Source organism: Impatiens glandulifera, chromosome 6 (genome assembly GCF_907164915.1).
Source record: "Impatiens glandulifera chromosome 6, dImpGla2.1, whole genome shotgun sequence".
Taxonomy (NCBI): Eukaryota; Viridiplantae; Streptophyta; class Magnoliopsida; order Ericales; family Balsaminaceae; genus Impatiens; species Impatiens glandulifera.
In genome coordinates, this window is record NC_061867.1 from 40,613,271 (window position 1) to 40,635,432 (window position 22,162).

Sequence of the window (22,162 nt, forward strand, 5' to 3'; positions counted from 1 at the left end):
ATAAAGAGACAAACATATAAATGCAACTATTTCAAAAAATAATAAACATGTCAAAAACTTAACTTGCATAATGTAATTGTAAAACTCCAATCAAAAGAAAAATAAATTAAACAAACAATAAATATAGAATATGTCTGAAAAAAGAAAGACCCATAGAATTGTTTTGAGAAGGACCATGTAAAACTACATGTTTCTCCACAATATTTTTTTATGCACCACTTCAAAAGTGGTTGTCCATTCCATTTTTTCACCACATCCAGGAGTCATCTTCATCACTGTAGATTATTTCTGTTTCATTATTTTCTCCAACATTGCCTGCTTCTGGTTCATTAGCCGTAGGCATTTCCCCATTAACCAAAGGCGTCGAGACATTGTCTTCCTTTGAACCTAGCATAAATAAGATAAAGGGAAAAATAGATTAAGCTAATCACTTTATCTTTAAAATAGATAAACAAAATTAACTATAATGTAATCAAGGTTTACCTAAGGTTTCACAGGCTTGAACATTAAGGTTGGGAGATGCATTAAGATCGAGCTCTAATGGAGCAGCAACCACCTGAGGAACCGTCTCTAACATTCTTCTCTGTTCTTCTGGTGATTCAAGAAGTTCTCTCCTATCTAGTACTTCAAACAATGTAACCACTTAGCAGGTTAAGAATAACAATGATATCAAATAAAAATGTGCAAAGCATGAGAAATTGTTAGCTCTTATGTTTGAAAATGACATTCCTATTTTAATTTAGATTATATTTCATGAAAACACATGGGAAAACTATGAGAAATATTAGTGATCTAATAAAGGATATTCTGCTCTCCGCCCTTTCTCATTATAAAAATCGATACGATTGCCCAAAGATACTAATTCTCTTTCAATTGCCTGCAAAATCCAATTCAAAAAGAAACATTATATATATATATATCCCTGACCAAGCAAAAAGATTGAGAAGAAAAAACATACATGATTTGTGATCTCTACATGCAAAGATCTGGCCTTCATATCAAGGTCCACCTATTACAGTACAGGGTAATACACGGTATTTTATTAAAATTAAAATTTTTAAGTCAATGCAGTATAATATAAATGAGAGTCATTTAAATCTAATGACAAAAAATAATACAAAAACACAAGTCCTCAAAGTGTCACCAAACATACCCGAATCACAACTGAATTAACCATTTGGAAAAACAACAATTAAAACATAAGTCAATATGCTCACAAAAAAAAAACAAACATAAAAAACTAGCGTTAATGAGCTTGGAGTTCCTCAAGAAGATCAAACACATATTTTTTTTATACAATTGAAAATATTTTGATGTATAAATCGCCCATGTTAGAAGTCAGAATTTTTTTAAAAAAAAAGGTATAATAAGAGATTATACTATGGTAATAGGCCTTGGGAGAGACAAATCACAATATAATATATGCAACAAGTTATACAAACACATGAGAGCACTTACTACAGTGGGCCTAGGGATTGAACCATCCTCCACTCTTTTCCTCAAGTCATCCACTTCATCCTGCAAAACTCAAAATCATTATAAAGTTAAAAATACTAAGAAAAAACCATTTAATTATGTCTTCATATCAGAGTCTTCCCACAACTAGATACCATAGAGAGTAGTCTGGTTATACTCTATTTTCAAACAAACACAAAATTTTAACATTAAAATATATAAACATGAACAGAACATGATGTTATGATGGTTGATAAGCAATCGAGGAGTATTATTTCTCCTTAGTGTCGGTGAGAAAAAAAAAATGGGGATTAGAGCGACATCATTGTGGAATAAAGATGGATCAAAGAGGATTATGTTGATTATTTATGAATAGTAGTGTGAAACAACAGAAAAACTATGCAAATGAATGTATTGAGGACAAAAATGAAAATTAAATCAAACTCTAATTGAAAATAATAAAATTGTTTAGCAAAACTTTTCATTAATAAGTTCAAGTTTTTTTAATTTTCTTTAGTTACTTGCAGGTCTAGGAAATTGTTGTGTGTAATTTACCTCGTCGAATATACCATCGAATAACTTCTCTACATCTAAGTCAATGTTTACTCTCCCAGTTGAGGCTTGCAGGTTAACCTTCATCTTATCATCCTGCATAATCCGATTCACACCTAACCAAGTATGGAGAAAATTAATCGTAGTTCCAAAATAAAACTAGTGCATCCAATGAAAACATCAAGAATAGATGAAACATATAAAATTGATATAATTTATTAATATGGATGCATGATATGTGCAAATACAAACCTGTTATTAGCACGAGTTGAAAACGGTTTTTCTGCGAGTAATCCATTGGGTCTGATCTGATTTTCACAAAGCAGCCTATTACTTTGGCATCAAAAGCCTCAGACTCGTTGTTATCCAACATTTTTTTCACTAGACTCTTCATGAGAAAGACAAGCTTGATGTTTTCCTCAACAATTGATGCAAAACAACTTTTTGGACCCTCCTCCTGCACTTCCTCTGTTTCTACAGCTTCCTTAATTGTGCTTAATGTTCTCTTCTTTTTTGTTGACGCCGTCACACCATCATCATCCTCATCCGATAAAAATGACCAGAATTCATCGTCGAGTACTTCAATGTTTTCAGCAAAATGGAGTTCTAGGAGGTCATATATTTTGTTTTTGTTCAATGTTTTCTTCTGAAATAGTGATTGTAATCTCGCATCACACAAAACCTTCTTCTTCTTTTCCATACTACATAAGTTGTTATCACTGATGTATCGACTGACAATAGAAGACACCTCATACTGTGATAATTTATCGATTGTCTGTTTACCAATAGATGTAAGAAATTCAATGAGAGCTTCTGATCCCCAGTCAATAAATTTTCTTTTCGGTTTGGCGGTTTTGTTTTTGCTTCCAGACGCTTCATCTTTGGATTTCTTCATTACTTGTGGGGACTTTATTTCTTTTTCTTCATCTTCACTATAGAAGCTTGACATTGTATCGCTTTCTGAACTCTCAACCAAAACTGAGTCAGAACTAATACTTTTGTTCCAATTTTTAAGAGCAGTATTTGCAGATTGAAGATCTTCCGATGTCAAATTCTCCTCCTTCTTAATTATAACCCAATATTCCAAGAATAGACACTCAAATGTTTCTCGATTACTAAAGTCCAAAGAATTCTGCATAACAAGGACAAAACAAAATTGAAGGACGTGTTCATAGAAATGACAGTTAATAAAGTTAGAAAGCACATTGGTTGCAATTGCTAAGATGTTTAATAGGATGGTCTAACTGAATTCATATAACTGGATTCTTTCATACCTGAAACTCGAGAGCATGATCTATTAACCCCAAATATTTAAATTTCAACTATCAGTAATTGGTTTTCTTTTTAGTTTAGGAAGCGAGCTCGACCCCCACAGTAATAACCCCACTATAATTATAATTTAAGGTGTTTTTAGAAGGAATCGAAATGATAAAACGCTTACTACTTGAGCTACCATAGTGGGTTAACTATCATTTTAAAATTTAATTGAACATACTAAAAGATAAAAGAATACTAAATAAACTTACATCCAAATGTAGATAGACAATGAAATAAGGATTTTCTACACCTATCTCCTCAATAGAGGGTAGAAGGAAAGAATAAGATATGAATATTCATACAAGAACTTATCGCAAGAGATGAACAGGGAGAGACAGCGCTATAACAAAACATCTTAAGCTTTATGTTGAAGAGGATTTTGTATGTGTATATCATATATAGAAAACCAATTTTAATTTGAAATGTATTAAACTTCTTATGTATTAGGGAATTGCAATGTATTATGTAATTAGCATAAATAATAGGTTCGACAAAAATAATGTGTCTAGGCACGAAAGGTCCCCAGCACAAATGGGCCGTGAGTGCGGCCCAGGCCAAATGCCAACTCTATTTAAAACTCAAGAGAAGATAAACACAAATAAACAATAAAAGATATCAGGCGGCATTGTTACCATTAAAAAGTAGATTTTAATAAATTCTTAACAATATAACATATAAAGTATCATGTCATAAGATTGTCAATACAAACTAACAAACACAAAAATCTCAATTAAGTAATTTTCCTATATATATGAAGAATAATAAAATTTGGTGGTTTCAAATACTAATGAAGTGATAAGTTTGTTTATTAGTCATTCCAACTTCATACACAAGTTTATTAGTGGTTTTAAAGAATGATAATTTCCATAAGAAACTGATGAGTTTTTGTATTGGTTATTCAAACTCAGTTAAACTCCATATGACTGGTTTTGGAGGATGATAATTATGCCAGGATAAGTTTTGAAGGTATTGTGAATAGCATAACATAATCACACTGATAGCACAGAATTTTGGTCAAAAGTAATTGTTATTCAATGCAGAACAGTAATGTTAAAACAAAGTGATTCTTGATTACAAGTAATTGGGAGAGGGGTAATAGAAAAAACAGTCATGTCAATACAATAAAGGTAAGAAATATAAGGATGGTGTTGAAATTTTCAAATAATCCATTTGCATCATGGTTAAAGAGAGTTTTAAAATAATAATAAACTAGAAATGTAGAACTTTATTTTAGGTTTTGTCTTTAAAATTCTTAATATTCAAAATGTACAAATATATATATATAGAGAGAGATAAATTTTGAGGATAAAAGAAAAATGTGATAAGGATTTATTTGGAGAAATTTTGGAAAGCTCTTAAAAAATTGTGATAAACAATTTTCTTAAAGAATCTTGAGGCTTCATCAAAGAACATTGTGTGGATTCCTTCAAACATTTTCACTTCACAACTCTATTTGAAAGAAGTTAGCACTCAAGTTTTATTGTTCTCAATGGGGAAGAGAACGCAAAGTCCAAACCAAGTTTTAACTTTTATTGAGTACTAGCAAAACACTTGCTAATAGATTTAAAGCTCTAATCCAGAATCTCATCTCACATCATCAAATGAATTTTGTTTATGGAAAAATCATTGATGCATCTATCATCGCTAAAGAACTAGTCGATTCAATTGATAGAAGAAAGAATGAAATAGAGTTAGATATCCTAAAAATGGATGGGTTTTGAGGAGAAATGAAGGAAGTGGTCAAAACCTGTATCATTGAACCAATGTTTTATATTATAATCAACTGTGAAGTTACCAGATTCTTCAAAAGCTCAAAATGGCTAAGACAAGGGTTATCCTCTCTACTTTTCACAGTTTTCATGGAAGAACGGTTGAAGATCTTTAAGAAAGAAGTTAGTTCGTGCCTGTTTGTGGGAATCAATGCAGGGATTCTGAGGCGAACTTATTTTTCACTTCTATTTGCAGACATTATTAGTTTGTTAGTTTAATAAAGAGCAATACATGAAGACATAGGAAACATAAACATAAACATAAACTAAGTCTGTCTTCATGTATTGCTCTCTATCTTAAGAAATTTCTTGAAAATCCTAAGGTTAACAGACATAATTCACATTCATAGCTTCACTTGAAACATAAATCATTATTCTTCACCAAAAACAGACAGTCAAGCAAAAAGAAGAAACAAAGCACACTACTAAAAATTCAAGCATACCCCATCAGAGTCTACAGTTTCGCCTGCCTCCCCAAGTAGTGCAAGCTTCACACAATTATGACAGAACCCTTTGGTGTCTTTAATACATGCAAAATCAACGCTATCTGCACACTGCTGACACACGCCTTTTGGACAGCAAAAGCAGTGATATTTCGCAGTCTTATTGCAATTAAAACAATAATGACACCCTGTAATAGACAAAAAAAAAATATATAGCATGACATTTGTATAACTATTGACGTTTATCTCAACATGCAAGCAATGATGCTGACAATTTCTATTTTGTTATATGTGTATGTGTAAATCTATTAATGCATGCTGACTCATTTCCTACTCATCCTATTCAAATAAAATAATAAAACTAAAGTTATTTCAGGTTTTTAAAACTAACATTCATGTCTAATTATGTTTCAGTACTTGTAAAACATTAAGAATAGAAATGTAACAACCAGTAAAGGTTCAAATCATTCATGTCTCTAACTTATCACTTGTGAGGGAAGTATATTTCAGAATGATAACTTTCAATCATTTACAAAAATGGATGTATAAAAATGTGGAATTTCCACAACAATCGAAATAGACACTAACTTTGGCAAATCCTAAGTTGATTACAGGACTTTTATTCATAAAAATGAAGAATTTTATTTAGAATGGAAAAAATAAGAAGGAAAAAATGTAAGATTTGATTACTTACCACAAGCCCAATTAGATTTACTACGTAAAAAAGAGTCAACCTTCTCCACACACTCGGGATGATAAGCTTTTAGACACTGCCTACAACCAAAAACCAAATTATAATCATGTTTTGCCCAAACTTCCAAACAAGCAGAAAAAGTCTTGTTCAATCAATGTATGAAAACATTGAATGATACTATTTTTTTTCTGTTACCTAACAATTGCCAAAATATGCATTCAATTGAATACCAAACAACTCTATATCATGTTACAAAGATACCAAAAAGCCAAATACTTCATATATGACATAATTGATGTTCCTTTTGCTTCTTACTTTACTCCCACTGTCCCAGATCAAACAAATTGAAATCTAAGTCAAATTTCACCTAAGATTTACTTGTAGAATTCTGAAATTTCCCTTCTTATCCCCACAAATCATTGCAGTTGTGTTTTCAAAACATTACAAAGTTGTAAAATGTGGCTAGATGTTACATGCAACACATCTACATGTCCCCTTTGACTAGAGAAGAACAAATCTTAGAAAAAGAAGACAAAATAATCGATTTTTGTTCTGGATTGAATAGACCCAAAGAAATTGAGGCATGGCTAAGCTTAATACTTACTTGTAGTCACAAACCCGTAAAGACCCACCATCTTTGCAAACAAAGCACCAATCCTCTGCAATTTCTTCCTTTCTAATCTCCTGTTTCTTCCTCTTAGCCCTTGTATTCCACTTCATCTTAAAAAAAAATCCTTCAATCAAAAACCAAGAACAAAAATTATCAACCCGCAAAGAACTTCCCTGTAAATGAACGTTCCAACTTCGTCTCCGGTAAGAGAAACAACGGGAATTCTCTCTTTAAAGTTAAGAAATATTAGAAAAAGTTGATAACGTTAAAATAAATACGACAAATTCTGCAGAAAAGAAAAGAAAAGAAAAGTTATGTTTTCAATGTAAGATTTCAAAGTAGAGATAGAGAGCATACACGTGTTGAAAGAACTATCGAACTGAGAAATTATCATCTACCATCCCTAATTAGATGGTATGGTGAGAACATGTTCAAAGCTTCAAGCACAGAAAAATGACAGAAAAATGAAAATAAGAAGTTCAATACGATGAATCAATTTTAGTAGTACATTTAGATGTTATACTTAAATTCAAATTTGAACTGTGAAAATAGAAATAATCTATATTTTTCTTAATATATGAACAAATTCTCATAATTATTTTTTAAAATAATATATTTCTAGTTTTTTTTAATTAATATATATTTAAATCAGGATAGAAATGTAGTGTTTGTTTAAGAGTATTAATTATTTCATTCTCATTAATAATGTTTGGATATTTACTTTTTCATCGATAATATTTGAATTTATCAGAGATAAATTATTAATATTATTTAGTAAATAAAACTAGTATTAATATTTTTATTTTATTTTTTGTTATATCTTATTTAATTAAAAATTAAAAAATATTAGTATTTTTATATAATAATTATTTAAAATATATAAAATGTTTAAGTTGAATAATTTAAATTTTTTTTAATTATAAATAAAAAAATATCTATAAACATAAATAATATAAGATAATACCTTTAAAATATTATAAATAAATAATTGATCAAATTAAATATAATATTTTACTTAATAAAATATATATTCGTATACTTTTTTTAATAATAATTTTTTATTAATTTTTTTTCATATTTAACTTTTTTTAAATATTTTTTAAATGTATTGTTTATATAAAATTGTTATTTTATTTTTTAAGTTTTTATATTTTAATTAAATTATTATAATTTTATTATTAATATATAATATTTAAAATTAATTATATTAAAATGATTATATTATTATTAGTTATTGTAATTATTATTAAAATTTATTTTATTAATTATATTTTATTTTAAATAATTTCTCAATATTATTTAAATAATTAAAATAATTTTTTTTAAATAAATTAATTAATTTATTATTTTAATTATAAGAGAACTCAAATATACATGTTTATGTTTTATATTATATACTTAGAATAAGTGATTATGTTTAATTATATTTGTATGTGTAAGGATTTGTGTTTGATTAATAATATAAGATTGTGTTTAGGTTTGAAGAATAAAATATAATAATGCTTCAATCTAGTAAAATAATAAATTTGAAAAGAGTCTAATACCGATCTTTCGGTTTTAAAGGGTAAAATCGAAAGATTTATCTAAATCTTTTGGTTTTGCCCACCTCCAGACAATTTTTTTTGTTTATATTTAAGGCCAAAGTCGAAAGATATACCTAAATCTTTCGGTTTTGCCACAGCCAAAGCCGAAAGATTTCCCAAAACTGTCGCCCAATAAATTAGGAGTAATACTGACAAATATAGGTAAAACTATCGGTATTAAATCTTTATATCAAAAAATCGGGCAAAAAGCCTTTCCTTCTCCCTCTCCGCCTCTCTATCGAAACCCTCAGCCGCCCTCCTCTCTTTACATCGCGAATCCGAGACACCGCCTCTACCTCTCCGACGCTGCCTCTCCCTCTCCGACGCCGCCTCTCTCTCTCCGACGCCGCTGCTTTCTCTCCGATGCCACCACTTTCTCTGAATCCGCTCTCTTTCCGCCGAACAGTTCGCTGATCACGTTCGCAGGTAAGTAGATCGGACTTCTTTTCTTTCTTTCGTTTATATTTCGTTTATAGATCCGTTCGTTGATCCTGTTCTTAGTTAATTCTTTATTTCTTCTTTTCGTTGATCTATTCCCCATTTCTTTGAATTCATAAAGTTTGGTATTCAATCAGGTTAGTATCTCTAATTTATATATTTAGAATCTCTAGTTTGGTCTTTTGTGATATTAATTAGAATTATTAGTTCATTTAGATAAGTTTGTGAAATAAGTATGAAATTATTGTGAGATTAGGCTGAAATTTGATGAATTAGTTCAATAGGCTGAGAATTTGTGAACTTTGTATGAAGTTATTGTGAGATTAGACTGAAATTTGATGATTAGTTCAATTGACTGAAAATTTGTAAACTTTGTATGAAGTTATTATGAGATTAGGCTGAAATTTGATGAATTAGTTCAATTGCCTAAAAATTTGTGAACTTTGTATGAAGTTATTGTGAACTTTGTATGAAGTTATTGTGAAAATAGTTCAATTGGCTGAAAATTTGTATGAAGTTGTTGTGAAATTAATTCAATTGGCTGAAAATTTGGTGAAATTAGTTTGTAATTTTTGTTGAATGATTTTCATTGTGATATTGAACTTGAACTTAGTATGAATTAGTATGTATTGTGATATTGCAATGAGGATTATTAGTTAATTTGTTGAAATTAATATGAAGTTATTGTACATTTTGATGATTAAAAGTATATGGATTAATATTGACGTTATTGTTGAAAGTGATAAATATATATAATTGATTTGAATTACAACTTTAGCCTGATACAAAGAAGATCTAATTTGCAATCGATACATAATAATTTAGGTTAAAGAAACTCATCTAATGGAAGTACCCGACAAAACTTGGATGAGCTTACGACGAGATCATCCAAAATATGAGGAAGGAGTTGACCACTTCCTACATTTTGTAATGAATAGTACAGGACGACAAAAAGTGAAATGTCCTTGCGTGAAATGTTTGAACATGACTTTAATGGATATAGTCAATGTGAAAATTCACCTAATCGTTTATGGAATAAATGTGAATTATGAATTCTGGTATTGTCATGGAAAAAAGAGAAGTACTAATAACATGATTTATGATAATGATAATGATGATGATGATGATGATGACAATGATAATCATGACGATGACTTGGATGATGTTGTGCGAGAAGTCAGAAGTACTCCCCCTGATTTGAATAATACGGTCAATGAAGAACAGTATATGCAAAATTTTATACACGATATGTTCTCCAACATTAATGATGGCCCGAGCAACAATGAACCAATCAAAGATGCGTAGAGATTCTATAAATTGCTTAATGATTCTAAACGAACTTTATATGAAGGTGCACGAATAACAAAATCCTCAGCACTATTGAAACTCCTCCACATAAAGATTGTCGATCAATGGATAAACGCATCGTTCGATATGTTGTTACGTCTACTTAAAGAGGAGATATTACCGATGGACGCTGAATTGCCAAACTCATACTACGAATGTAAGAAGTTCATTACAAATATCGGACTTAAGTATGAGAAGATAGATGCGTGTAAGAGCAATTGCATGTTATTTTAGAAAATGACAAAAATTTGGAGACTTGCAGAGTTTATGGCCTTTCTAGATGGAAAGTCGACAAAACTAGTGGGGTAGTTTGGAAGAAGCAAAATGGAAAATTTATGCCCACTAAAGTGTTAAAATATTTTTTTCTAATACCAAGATTTCAGAGGCTATACATGTGCTCTAAGACCGCTCCAATGATGAGATAGCACAAGGAAGTAAGAGTCCAATGTGATATGTTGAGACATCCGGCTGATTCATACACTTGGAAAACATTTGATGAGAGGTATAAGGATTTCGCGTTCGACCCCCGTAGCGTAATACTTGGTTTATCAAGCGATGTGTTCCAACCTTTTGCAAATGGGAAAAAATCATACAGTATTTGGCCGATTATTCTAATTCCTTATAACGTGTCACCCACTATGTGCATGGATTCTAGCAATTTCATTATATCAATGTTAATTCCAGACCCAAAGAGTCTGGAAGATGCGATTGATATATTTCTACAACCATTGATCGAAGAGTTATCCGAACTATGGAATATTGGGGTGAGAACATTTGATGCACACACCTCGCAATCCTTTAACATGCAAGAAGCATTGTTATGGACCATTAACGACTTCCCAGCGTATGCGAACTTGTCCGGGTGGAGTACAAAAGGGAAACTCGCTTGTCCTTGTTGTAATCGTGACACTATATCTTTTCGATTGGTTAATAGGAAGAAACAATGTTACATGGGTCATCGACGGTTCCTTCCACCAAACCACAAATGCAAGAGGGATAAAAAGTCGTTTAATGGTCGAACCGATTATAGAGAGGCCTAAAAAATGTTAACAGGGCAAGAAATTTACGAGAAGGCACGAGACTTAGAAGGCATAGTTCTTACTACTGATCTGAGTAAAAAAAACCAAGGTATATCATGAAACACGGGGAGATAATTGGAACAAACTTAGTATTTTCTTCCGTTTTCCTTATTGTATATCACTTTTATTGAGAAATAATTTGGATGTGATGCATATTGAGAAAAATATTTGTGATAACGAGTTGGGAACAATGATGAATGTGAAAGAGAATACTAAGGATGGTCTTAACGCACGTAAAGATTTACAACTCTTAGGCATAAAACACTAGTTACATCCTGTATATGTTGGAGGAGTGATTCATTTTCCAGAAGAGTCATTCACTTTTTCATCTAATCATAAAAAACGTGTTTGTAATTTCTTGTAGGATCTAAAGTTGCCTGATGGGTTTTGCTCAAATATTGGGAGGTTGTGTGAATTTGGAAGAAAATAAAATTACGGAATTAAAGAGTCATGATTGTCACATTTTATTGGAATATCTTATTCCTTTAGCAACCCGTGGATAACTTCTAGATCATGTGTATGATGCTATAGTAAATTTGTCCCGGTTTTTCTTTTGTTGTGCTCCAAAGAGTTGATTGCAGCGGAACTCGAATAATTGTACTTGGATATTATAATGACACTTTGCAAATTTGAAATGATTTTCCCACCATCAATCTTCGACATCATGATGCATCTCCCGATACACTTGTCACTTGAGGCTATCCTTGGGGGTCCTGTCCAGTTTCGATGGATGTATCCGATAGAACAATACATGGGTACAATAAAATGATATTTGCGGAATAAAAATCACCCAGAAGGCTCAATAAGTGAGACATATCTTGTGAATGAAAGTATTAGTTTATGTGCCAAGTAATTGGATGAATCTTCTACTCCTGAACGCACGCAAAGTTCGATCCCGGGTCTCTCAATATCTTCATCGTTGGAAGAACTATCAAACGGAACAATATACAACTTAGATTATTGCGATCGAGATAGTGCTCATTCATACACCTTGAAAAATTGCCCGAAAGTAGAACCATTTTACATGTATGATTTTGTATTGCAATGTTAATACGAATTATTAACATTAAAGATATGATTTTATATTAAATACATGTGCAACGAGTATGTGCATGAATGCAATAACATGGAGTCCCGTGGAGAAATTCTCCCAACATATGCTACATATTTTAAGCATAAAGTGAGTAGACACCAAAATTATGCATATAACTTTTATAATTTGATTCTACAATTTATGAATAATCTTTTAAAATGTATATAGGTCGCCCAATTAACAGACGATAGCGAGTTATCAAGAGACCTTAAGATCTTAGGCTTCGATCCAACTATGTACTAATGTAGTTTTGTTTGGTGTAAAATAAACGGATAAAAATTTTGTACAGAAAAACATGACGAAGGTCTGACTACTCAAAACAGTGGAATTGTTGTTGTAGGCAACAACGGATCAGATACTCTATCATACTACGGATTTTTAACGGACATAATCCAAGTACAATACTTTTCTCACAGACGGGTTGTTCTCTTCAAGTGCAAATGGTTTGATGCACATTCTGGGGAATGTGGAATGAAAGTGGATAAATATGGGTTCAAAAGTATAAATGTCAACCGGATTTTAAAAACCCTAAGCGATGAACCTTATATTTTAGCAAGTCAAGCAAAACAAGTATTCTACGCCCCTGATATGGCATTACGACCCGATTGGAAGATTATAACAAAAATAAATCTACGTTTTACAAATATATAGTTAAGATTAAATTAATGTTCACCTTATACTTCAATATTCTTGTACTAATATATTTATGAATAAGTACAATTCCGCCAAGAAAACTCGTTAAGAAATTTAGGCGGCTGTACTTGTGCGTCCTCCACCATGCAATGATCCCGCAGATTGGTAGTTTCCCTGCAAAAACCACTATTTCACGGAGAATTTCAAGGTACGTACAATTTCATAATAAAAATATATATATATCGACGACATTTTTAACCATAATTTTATTTTAAATGTAGAAAAAAAGCTCAATCAATATTGGAAACCGAAGACAAGTGAGGTTTCCCCACCATATGGGTAGTAAAACATTTTCACAAGTGGAACAAGAACTGGTATGTAACTATAAATTAAACTCACTATAAATAATGTAACTATATAATTAATACTGATGAACAATTTATTTGAATAGGAGGCTAAACTCGGACGTCCACCGACTATTATAGAGAGGTTCAGAAAGACTTAAACCTCGAGAGTCACCAAAGACAACCCGACCCCAACGCCGGACCAACTGCCACAAGAGAAAATCGTAAGTTAAAGTTTAATTGAATATTTAATAGAACTATAGTTTATATAATGAAACTTTAAAATGTGCAGGCGGAGATGGAGCAAGTAATTAGTGACACACCCGATATCTCCGACTTTGAGGTGACCGAGAGAGTCTTCGGGCCCCAACTACATGGGACAGTGATGGGTATGGGGTCAGGCGTCCGGCCATCGCGCTTTCACGATGATCGATTGAGGAGCGACAATTCTCAACGTGGAGGTTCGTCGTTAAGAGAAGAGAACGAACAGCTTTGGGCACGGGTCAATGAACTAGAAGAGCTAGTTCAAGTTAATAACGAAAGAATGCAACAACAAATTGTAGAAATATTTGCAAGTTTACAGAATCAACCACCACCGCCGAGTTTGTACGTTTATTATTTAGTTTTTGGATTAGTTTATCGTGTTTGGAACAAGTATGTTGGATTATGTTTTTGGATTAGTACATGTGTTTGTAATACGTATTGATTTAGAATTTTGGAATATATAATGAATTTTATTGATTATTGTATTTCTTTGGTTTTATTGATAATTAACAGGTTAAGGTTATGTAAAAAACAAACAAAATATTAAATATTTGTAAAGAGGAAATACCGAAAGATATGCATAGATCTTTCGGTAAAGGCAGTTAAGCAAAGCCGAAAGATTTATGCTCATCTTTCGGTAAAAACAGTTAAGCAAAGCCGAAAGATTTAAGCACATCTATCTATAAAGACAGTTAAGCAAAGCCGAAAGATATGAATAAATCTTTCGGAAATGCTCTACTGCCTTTACCTAAATATATAGTGAAATCTTTCGGTAAAGGTAGTAGAGCATTTTCTAAAGATTTCACTATATCTTTTGGTAAAAGAAGTAGCACATTTATGAAAGATTTCAATCAATCTTTCGGTATTTACATGAATAAAGATTTAGATACCCTATTGGGTTTTTATATATCCAAGTTGTTGTCAGCTTAATTACAAGAAATACAATCAATGTTGAAATGTTATTTTTAAAATTAATGCCAATAGATTTAATAATATCTTTTGGAAAAGGATATGCTGAAAGATATGAAATTTGTCGGCTTAGATCTCTATACTTTTACCGACAAGTGCAATACCGATAGATACCGACAGTTTAACGAGTTGTTAGGGAAAAGGCCTTTACTGACAGATATAGGGCTTTTACCAAGAGATTATATTTTCGATAAAAGACCTATTTTTACTAGCACCTAAGGGTATTTCAGTCTATTGTAATCACTAACTATATAAACTCTTTTATTACATTCAGTTTATTTTAACGTTTGCTAATAAGAAACTCTAGCATTTCTCTCTTTATTTTATCATGGTATCAGAGCCTCCATTTATGGATTCTCTTTGTTTAACCTAAATCATTCAATCTACATCTTTCGATTTGAATTTGGTGTTTGAGTCTGCAATTGTCAATGGTATTTTCCATTTTCTCTGCCTTTTGCTCTAGCTGATTTAGTTTGGAAATTTGTACTTGTGCCGCGTCGTTCCGTATCATGTTGCGTCGTGCCATATTCGTGTTATTGTATTTGTATTGTCGTTTTTGGTATTTGTATTCGTGTTGCGTCGTGCCGTGTCGTGTCACATCGTGTCGTTTCGTGCCATATTTTTGCTGCTATATTTGGGTTTTTGTTGATGATTTGTATTCATGCCACATTGTGTTGTGTCGTGCAATAATTGTTGTTGATGCTGATTTTGGGTTGGTTAAACCAGGTCCTTACATAGTTTTGCCAATATTTGTGCTAGTGTATTTGGGTTGTCATTGGAGATTTGTACTCGTCTGATATTGGTAAGACAATTACTGTTCCAACCATGGATCCATATATGTTTGAGAAGTTTGAGTAGTTTAAACAACACTCCTCGCCTTACAGCCACATGCCATGTCCGCCTCCTTTCATAAAGGTTTGTCATCATCTGATAATTCAGGTAAATCTTCTCCCTTATGGATATTAGATTTAGGCGCATCTAATCATATGTCTCATAATATTAACTCATTTGTGTTAGTCAATTCTGTTCCACCATCTCCTGTCATGACTGTCGATGGTACTCCAATGCCATTAGAAGGAATTGGTTCTCTACATACATCTTGTTTTTCTCTCCCAAATGTCTACCATATTCCCCGTCTTTCTTTAAACCTTGTATTTGTTAGTCAATTGTGTGATTCTGGTCTCACAATTTTATTTACTTCTTCTAATTGTTGTGTTAATGACCCACAATAACAAAAGGTGATTGGGACATGCCGTAGGAAAGGAGGACTTTATGTTTTAGATGAACTCAAAGTATCAGATGTTGTTGCCTCCAGCATTGACTTGTCATCATTTTGTTTGAATAGTTCATCTTTGGAATTTTACCGTTGGCATTCTCGTTTGGGTCATGTTTCTGGATCTCGTTTAAAGTTTTAGTGTTTACTAGAGCTTTGGGTAGTTTAGAAAGTCATGACATTTCTGATTACAGTGGTTGCAAATTGGCTAAAATTTCAGCATTGCCTTTTTATAAAAGTGTTTCTTTTTCTACTGCTCCATTTGATCTTGTACATTCTGACGTGTGGGGACCTTCTCCTGTTTCTTCTAAAGGAGGTTCTCGATATTATATTTTGTTTGTTGATGACTTCACTCGTTATACTTGGGTTTATCTAATGAAACACATGTCTGAATTTCTTACTATAGTCACCAATTTTCTAGCTCTTGTGGGAACACAACATTCTTTAGTCATTAAATGTTTTATGTGTGATTTGGGAGGTGAATACACTTCTAATGATTTCTCTCAATTACTTGCCTCTGATGGTACAATTCACCAAACCTCATGTACTGACACTCCTCAACAAAATGGTGTGGCTGAAAGAAAACATCGTCATCTTGTTGAATCAGCTCGTTCTTTATGCTATCAACCGAGGTTCCTAGTGTGTTTTGGGGGGAAGAAGTTCTTACCACTGCTCATGTAATCAATAGAATCCCAATATCTCATAATTCAGGTTTGTCTCCTTTTAAAAAATTATATGGTCATTCACTTGATTATTTCTCATTGCGTGTTTTCGGTTGTATTTGTTTTGTCCTTCGACCACATGTTGAACGTAATAAGTTGTCTCCCCGGTCTGCCTTATGTGACTTTCTGGGTTATGATGTTGGTAAAAAGGGGTATCGTTGTTTTTATCCAGTTAGTCAAAAATTATATGTTTCGCGTCATGTTGTGTTTTTAGAGCACATTTCATTCTTCTCTGTTCCTGCTAGTTCAAATCATATGACCCGAGTAGATCTAGTTCGTATTGATCTCTTTGACACTGAGTCCGATGAATATATATTTAATACTTTAGTTCATGATACTTTAGTTCACGATACATCCACCCCCATGTCCCTGCTCCTACGACCACCCAAATTCCAGATGAGATTACGGATCCTCTTCCTAGTCTATCTAATACTTTGGTTCACGATACATCCACTTCCCATGTCCCTGTTCCTACGACCACCCAATTGTTGGATGAGATTTCGGATCCTCCTCCCCGTCACTCCACTCGCATTCGTAAGTCTACTAAACTTCCCGATTTTAAGTACTCCTCTTATTCTACTTCATTTGTTTCCTTTGTCACTTTTGTTCATCGTTTTTCTGAGCCTTCATCCTATAAGGAAGCAGTTTGCGATCCCCTTTTGCAGACTGTTATGGATGAGGAACTTACTACTTTACATCAGACTCATACATGGGATTTGGTTTCACTACCGTCTGGAAAACATGCCATTGGCTCTCGTTGGGTCTACAAGATTAAAACAAAATTAGATGGTTCCATTGAGCTATACAAGGCTCGACTTATTGCTAAAGGCTATTCTCAAATATATGGCATGGATTATGAGGAAACATTTGCTCCTGTTGCGAAAATGACAACTGTTCTCACTTTGATTGTTGTTGCTTTGGTTTGTCAATGGAAAATCGATCAAATGAATGTGAAGAATGCTTTCTTGAATGGTGACCTTTATAAAGAGTTTTATATGATGCCTCCCCCGGGTGTTCCTCATCAACTTGGTGAAGTTTGCAAGCTTCGCGAAGCTCTTTATGGTCTCAAACAAGCACCACGTGCCTGGTTTGAAAAATTCTCTATGGTGATCACTTCGCTTGGCTTTCTCTAAAAGGTTATCTCTTATCTCAATCTAAGTATATTGTTGATTTGTTTGAGCGTGCTCGACTAACTAACAACCGAATTGTTGATACACCCCTTGAGACCAATGCTGGATACTCTCTGTTCGATGGCACTCCTTTGGAGGATTATGGTCTTTATCGTACTATTGTTGGAAACTTAGTTTATCTTACTATAACTCTCCCAAACATTGTGCATGCAGTTCATGTAGTTAGTTAGTTTGTCACTGCCCTTACTACAGTTCATTGGGTTGCTGTTCTTCGTATTCTCAAGTATCTTCGGGACACTCAATTTCATAGTCTCATGTTTCCTTTCACGTCTTCATTAGAGTTGCGTGCCTACTTTGATGCGGATTGGGCTGGTGATCCTACAGACCGCAAGTTGACCACTAGATATTGTATTTTCCTCGGTGATTCGCTTATTTCATGGAAGAGCAAGAAACAAGATGTCATCTCTCGGTCTTCTATAGAAGCTGAGTATCGTGCCATGCCTCGACTACCTGTGTAATTGTTTGGTTACGCAAATTACTTACTGATATGGGTATTTCTCTTTCTCACCCTACTCCGCTACATTGCGATAATCAAAGTGCTATCCAAATTGCACAAAATTTTGTCTTTCATGAGCGAACCAAACATATCGAGATTAATTATCACGTCACTCGTCATCATCTACAGACTCACACCATCACTTTGCCATTTGTTCCTTCCTCCTTGCAGATTGCTGATATATTTACAAAAGTGCATTCGACTTCGCGCTTTCATTTTCTGACTGACAAACTCTCAATGCATATTGTTGTGGCATCGTGAGTTTGAGAGGGGATGTTAGATATATTAGTTTTATTATCTTTATTAGCACTTAAGGGTAGTTTAGTCGATTAGCACCTAAGAGTATTTTAGTCTATTATAATCACTAACTATATAAACTCTTTTATTACATTCAGTTTATTTTAACGTTTTCTAATAAGAAACCCTAACCTCTCTTTATTTTATCAGTTTCACCCCAGCATTCTATGCCCATAAGATTCTACCCTCTTCGTTGGCTTTCTTTTATGAAATACACTGTCATCCCGTCATTGGATGGATCTCAAGACTCACGAGTAACTTCGGAGTTCATTCGGTTGTTGTTTCACCTCAGCATTCAATGCACGTGGGATTTATCTCTTCATTGGTTTATCAGTTAACACACTGTCATCCTATAACTGGATGGAGCTCACGAGTTTTTGAATCCTGAAAAATATATTATCAAAATTTCAACATCTCGTCTTTAACCTCAAGTTGTTCAAGCGTTTTCCATTTTATATTTGAGGAAATATGTTAGAATATAAGATAATATAAATTTGTAGAAAATCTATTAGATATATTTAAAACTAATCTAAATATCTAATCAGGATATTAATGCATAATTGATCGACTAAAGATATAATCCATTAAATTATACCTTTGATGCGTGAACACGATAGATCTTTGATGCGTGAACTCGGTAGATCTTGCAGTATGGAAAAATTGAGAGAAGAGAAGAGAAGAGAAGAGATGAAGGTGGTGGTAGATTTTGAGTGATTAGCAGCAGAATAACTAAATGTGGGTTTCATGTTTTCAACCGGAGAAATGTATATATGTACTAGGGTTTTAGAATAAATAATATTTATAGAATTAAAATTAATAAAACGGTATATATATATAATCGAATATTTAATCGAATATTAGCGAATACCGAATCGAATATCTTGATTTTGTATTTGTATTCGTTTATTAGTCGAATCGAATCGAATATTTTTATTCGAATTCGAATCATTAAATTACGAATACGAATATCAAAATCCGTATACGAATACCGAATCGAATCAAAAGTATTTGATTCATTTACAACCCTACTCCCAACTACGAGTTTTATAACTCCCTTTTATGGAAAGCGTTTAATAGTGTAAAAGAATGTCAATCATCAAGCAAGACCACAACATACTCATGTTTTAGGAATCTACTAATCATGGTTTAACTTAAAACTCTAAAACTTTTGAAAAGTCTTAAGGTAGTCAGTCTTACATGTATCCTTCATACACATATATGTAAATAACTAGATATCTCCATGTCCCTATAGCCCATGAAACTTGACACTATTAGTCAACTTACAATATAGTAGTATATAAAATCATATATGTCCATTTAATGATTTTAAACTATAGACTTTTTAATAATTCGAAACATCATTTCACTTAATGAGGTTTCATTCACCAAAACATTTAAGGTGATTTCATTTGTAAATAATGAATTATTTGGACATATTATTCATTATTGATAAGAACAATATATAAATAAGAATGTAATATAATATATCATAAAATCATGCAGTCAAATATAAAATCAGTGTCAAAAACTCATAAATTCATAATGTAATACAAAAGTAAAGTTAAAGTCATTCTCCAATGTGCTTGAGACCCTTAACCCTAATGTGACTTTCATGTTTGAGTCTATGCATAGGTTTGGTCAATGAATCTTCAATATTGTTATCAGTATGGACCTTACACATCCTAATATAATTCATATTTATGATGTGTCGGATAAGGTGATATTTTCTCATAATGTGTCTACATTTGGAGTCGAACTTGGTTCATTTGCTTGGACTATGGCACCATTGTTGTCAGAATATATATCAATAAGCTTTTAAATGCTATGAACAATACTTAGACATATTGGATACGTGAGATGGTTGAGACGTAGGCGGCGAATGGAGGTGGCTTAAACGTCAGAGATGTGAAATGACTTAGACGTAAGCGATGATGGGAGGTGGCTGAGACGTCGTAGTCGGGAGATGGCTGAGACTTAGGCGGCGATGGGAGGTGGTTGAGACGTCGGCGATGGAGGGAGTGTGTCGCAAAAGAGAGGTTGAAGGGAAGTTCTGTGAGAAAAGAGTGAGGGTTTCAGATTTTAGTTTATTTCAAGGTTATTGTCTTTTATTTAAATAAATATAATTTTTGTAATTAATTAAATTTTATTTGCACTGAATTTTTTGATTAAAATTAAGAATGGTATAATATATGCTTATTTAATTAAATAATATATTAATTTTAAAAGAATATATGAAGTTTTAAATTTAAAATTATATATATATATATATATATATAAAAAAGAGACTTTAAGTTTAATTATTATTTAATAATTAATTAATAAGTTTACTTCATTTCAAAATACATATTAATTATTTCATATAATAATATTCTTAATTAAATCATAAATATAATATACGAAATAAGTAAAATATATTTATTAAATTTTTATATTATATATAATTTAATTATTAATTATTTAAAATATAAACAATAAAATGGTCAATATAATTATGGAAAAATATGTTGGACGCATGATTTCTAGAGATTCGCATTATGTTTTACACTTTTTTTTTTGTGTTAAAATAATTATTAATTTTGGTATGGAATTGATTAATGATTTATTTACTTAGAAGTATATTAAATACCAAATTTAATCATAATCTTAAAAGATAACTAGGCCAAGAATATTATTTGTTTTTGAAAAAAAAATGGAACAACGGATTAAGCATGTAGCCGCAAACACAACATTTAACGAGGCGCAGAACATGTCTCATGGCAGGATTGAACACAAAACTTTAAGGTAAGAATATTCACCGCTTGTTGTCATTAGACATGAATAGGGGATGAAAATGTGACCACAAAGGGTTTAAACACATATTCTGCAAACACACTAAACTACACAATCAAATTGACAAGGGACTTCTTTACATGAACTACAAAATGAAACCTGAGGAGTTAGGGACTAACCTAAACAGTGGAAGCTAGACAGCGAAGATGGTTGAGACGTCGATGACTGGAGGTGGCTGAGACGTCGGCTATGGGAGGTGGCTAAGAAGTCGGCGACGGAAGATGTTGAGACGTAGGCGGCGAAGGGAGGTGGTTGAGACGTCGGAGACGGGAGATGGCTGAGACGTAGGCGGCGACGGGAGGTGGCTGATACATCGGAGACGGGAGGTGGTTGAGACGTAGGCGGCGACGGGAGGTGACTGAAACATCGGCGACGGCGGGAGTCTGTTGTAAAAGAGAGGCTGAAGGGATGTTTTATGAGAAAACAACGAGGGTTCTGATTTAGTTTATTTTGAGATTATTGCCTTTTATTTTAATCAATATTATATTTGTATTTTATTAAATTTTATTTGCAGTGAAATGTTTTATTAAAATTAAGAATTATATAATATATGCTTATTTAATTAAATAATATATTAAATATAAAAGAATATATGAAGTTTTGAAATTTGAAATTTGAAATTATAATATATATATAAATATATATATATATAATAGATTTTAAGTTTAATTATTATTTAATAATTAATTAATAACTTCTATCACTTAATTTCAAAATATATATTAATTATATATATATATAAATATATAATAATATTTAATTTTT

The 22,162-nt window shown here is 32.3% G+C and overlaps 1 protein-coding gene across 1 annotated transcript; it reads right to left on the reverse strand.

Moving 5' to 3' along the window:
• Positions 1-247: 247 nt before the first annotated feature.
• LOC124943610 (uncharacterized protein At5g08430-like) lies at positions 248-5,933 on the reverse strand. The gene is made up of 7 exons (XM_047484092.1): positions 5,928-5,933; positions 5,537-5,695; positions 2,260-3,139; positions 2,011-2,123; positions 1,443-1,518; positions 484-624; positions 248-387 (listed from the first exon to the last, which is right to left on the reverse strand). The coding sequence occupies exons 1-7, from the start codon at positions 5,931-5,933 to the stop codon at positions 248-250; spliced, it is 1,515 nt and encodes a 504-aa protein (XP_047340048.1).
• Between the last annotated feature and the right edge of the window lie 16,229 nt (positions 5,934-22,162).

Bases quoted from the DNA above. Each gene is read 5' to 3' on its own strand.
- LOC124943610 (XM_047484092.1), bottom strand. The intron at 1,519-2,010 runs GTAAATTACACA...TGAGTTTTGCAG, and splicing joins TCGATGGTATATTCGACGAG to GATGAAGTGGATGACTTGAG. The intron at 388-483 runs GTAAACCTTGAT...TATTTATGCTAG, and splicing joins TCAAGCCTGTGAAACCTTAG to GTTCAAAGGAAGACAATGTC.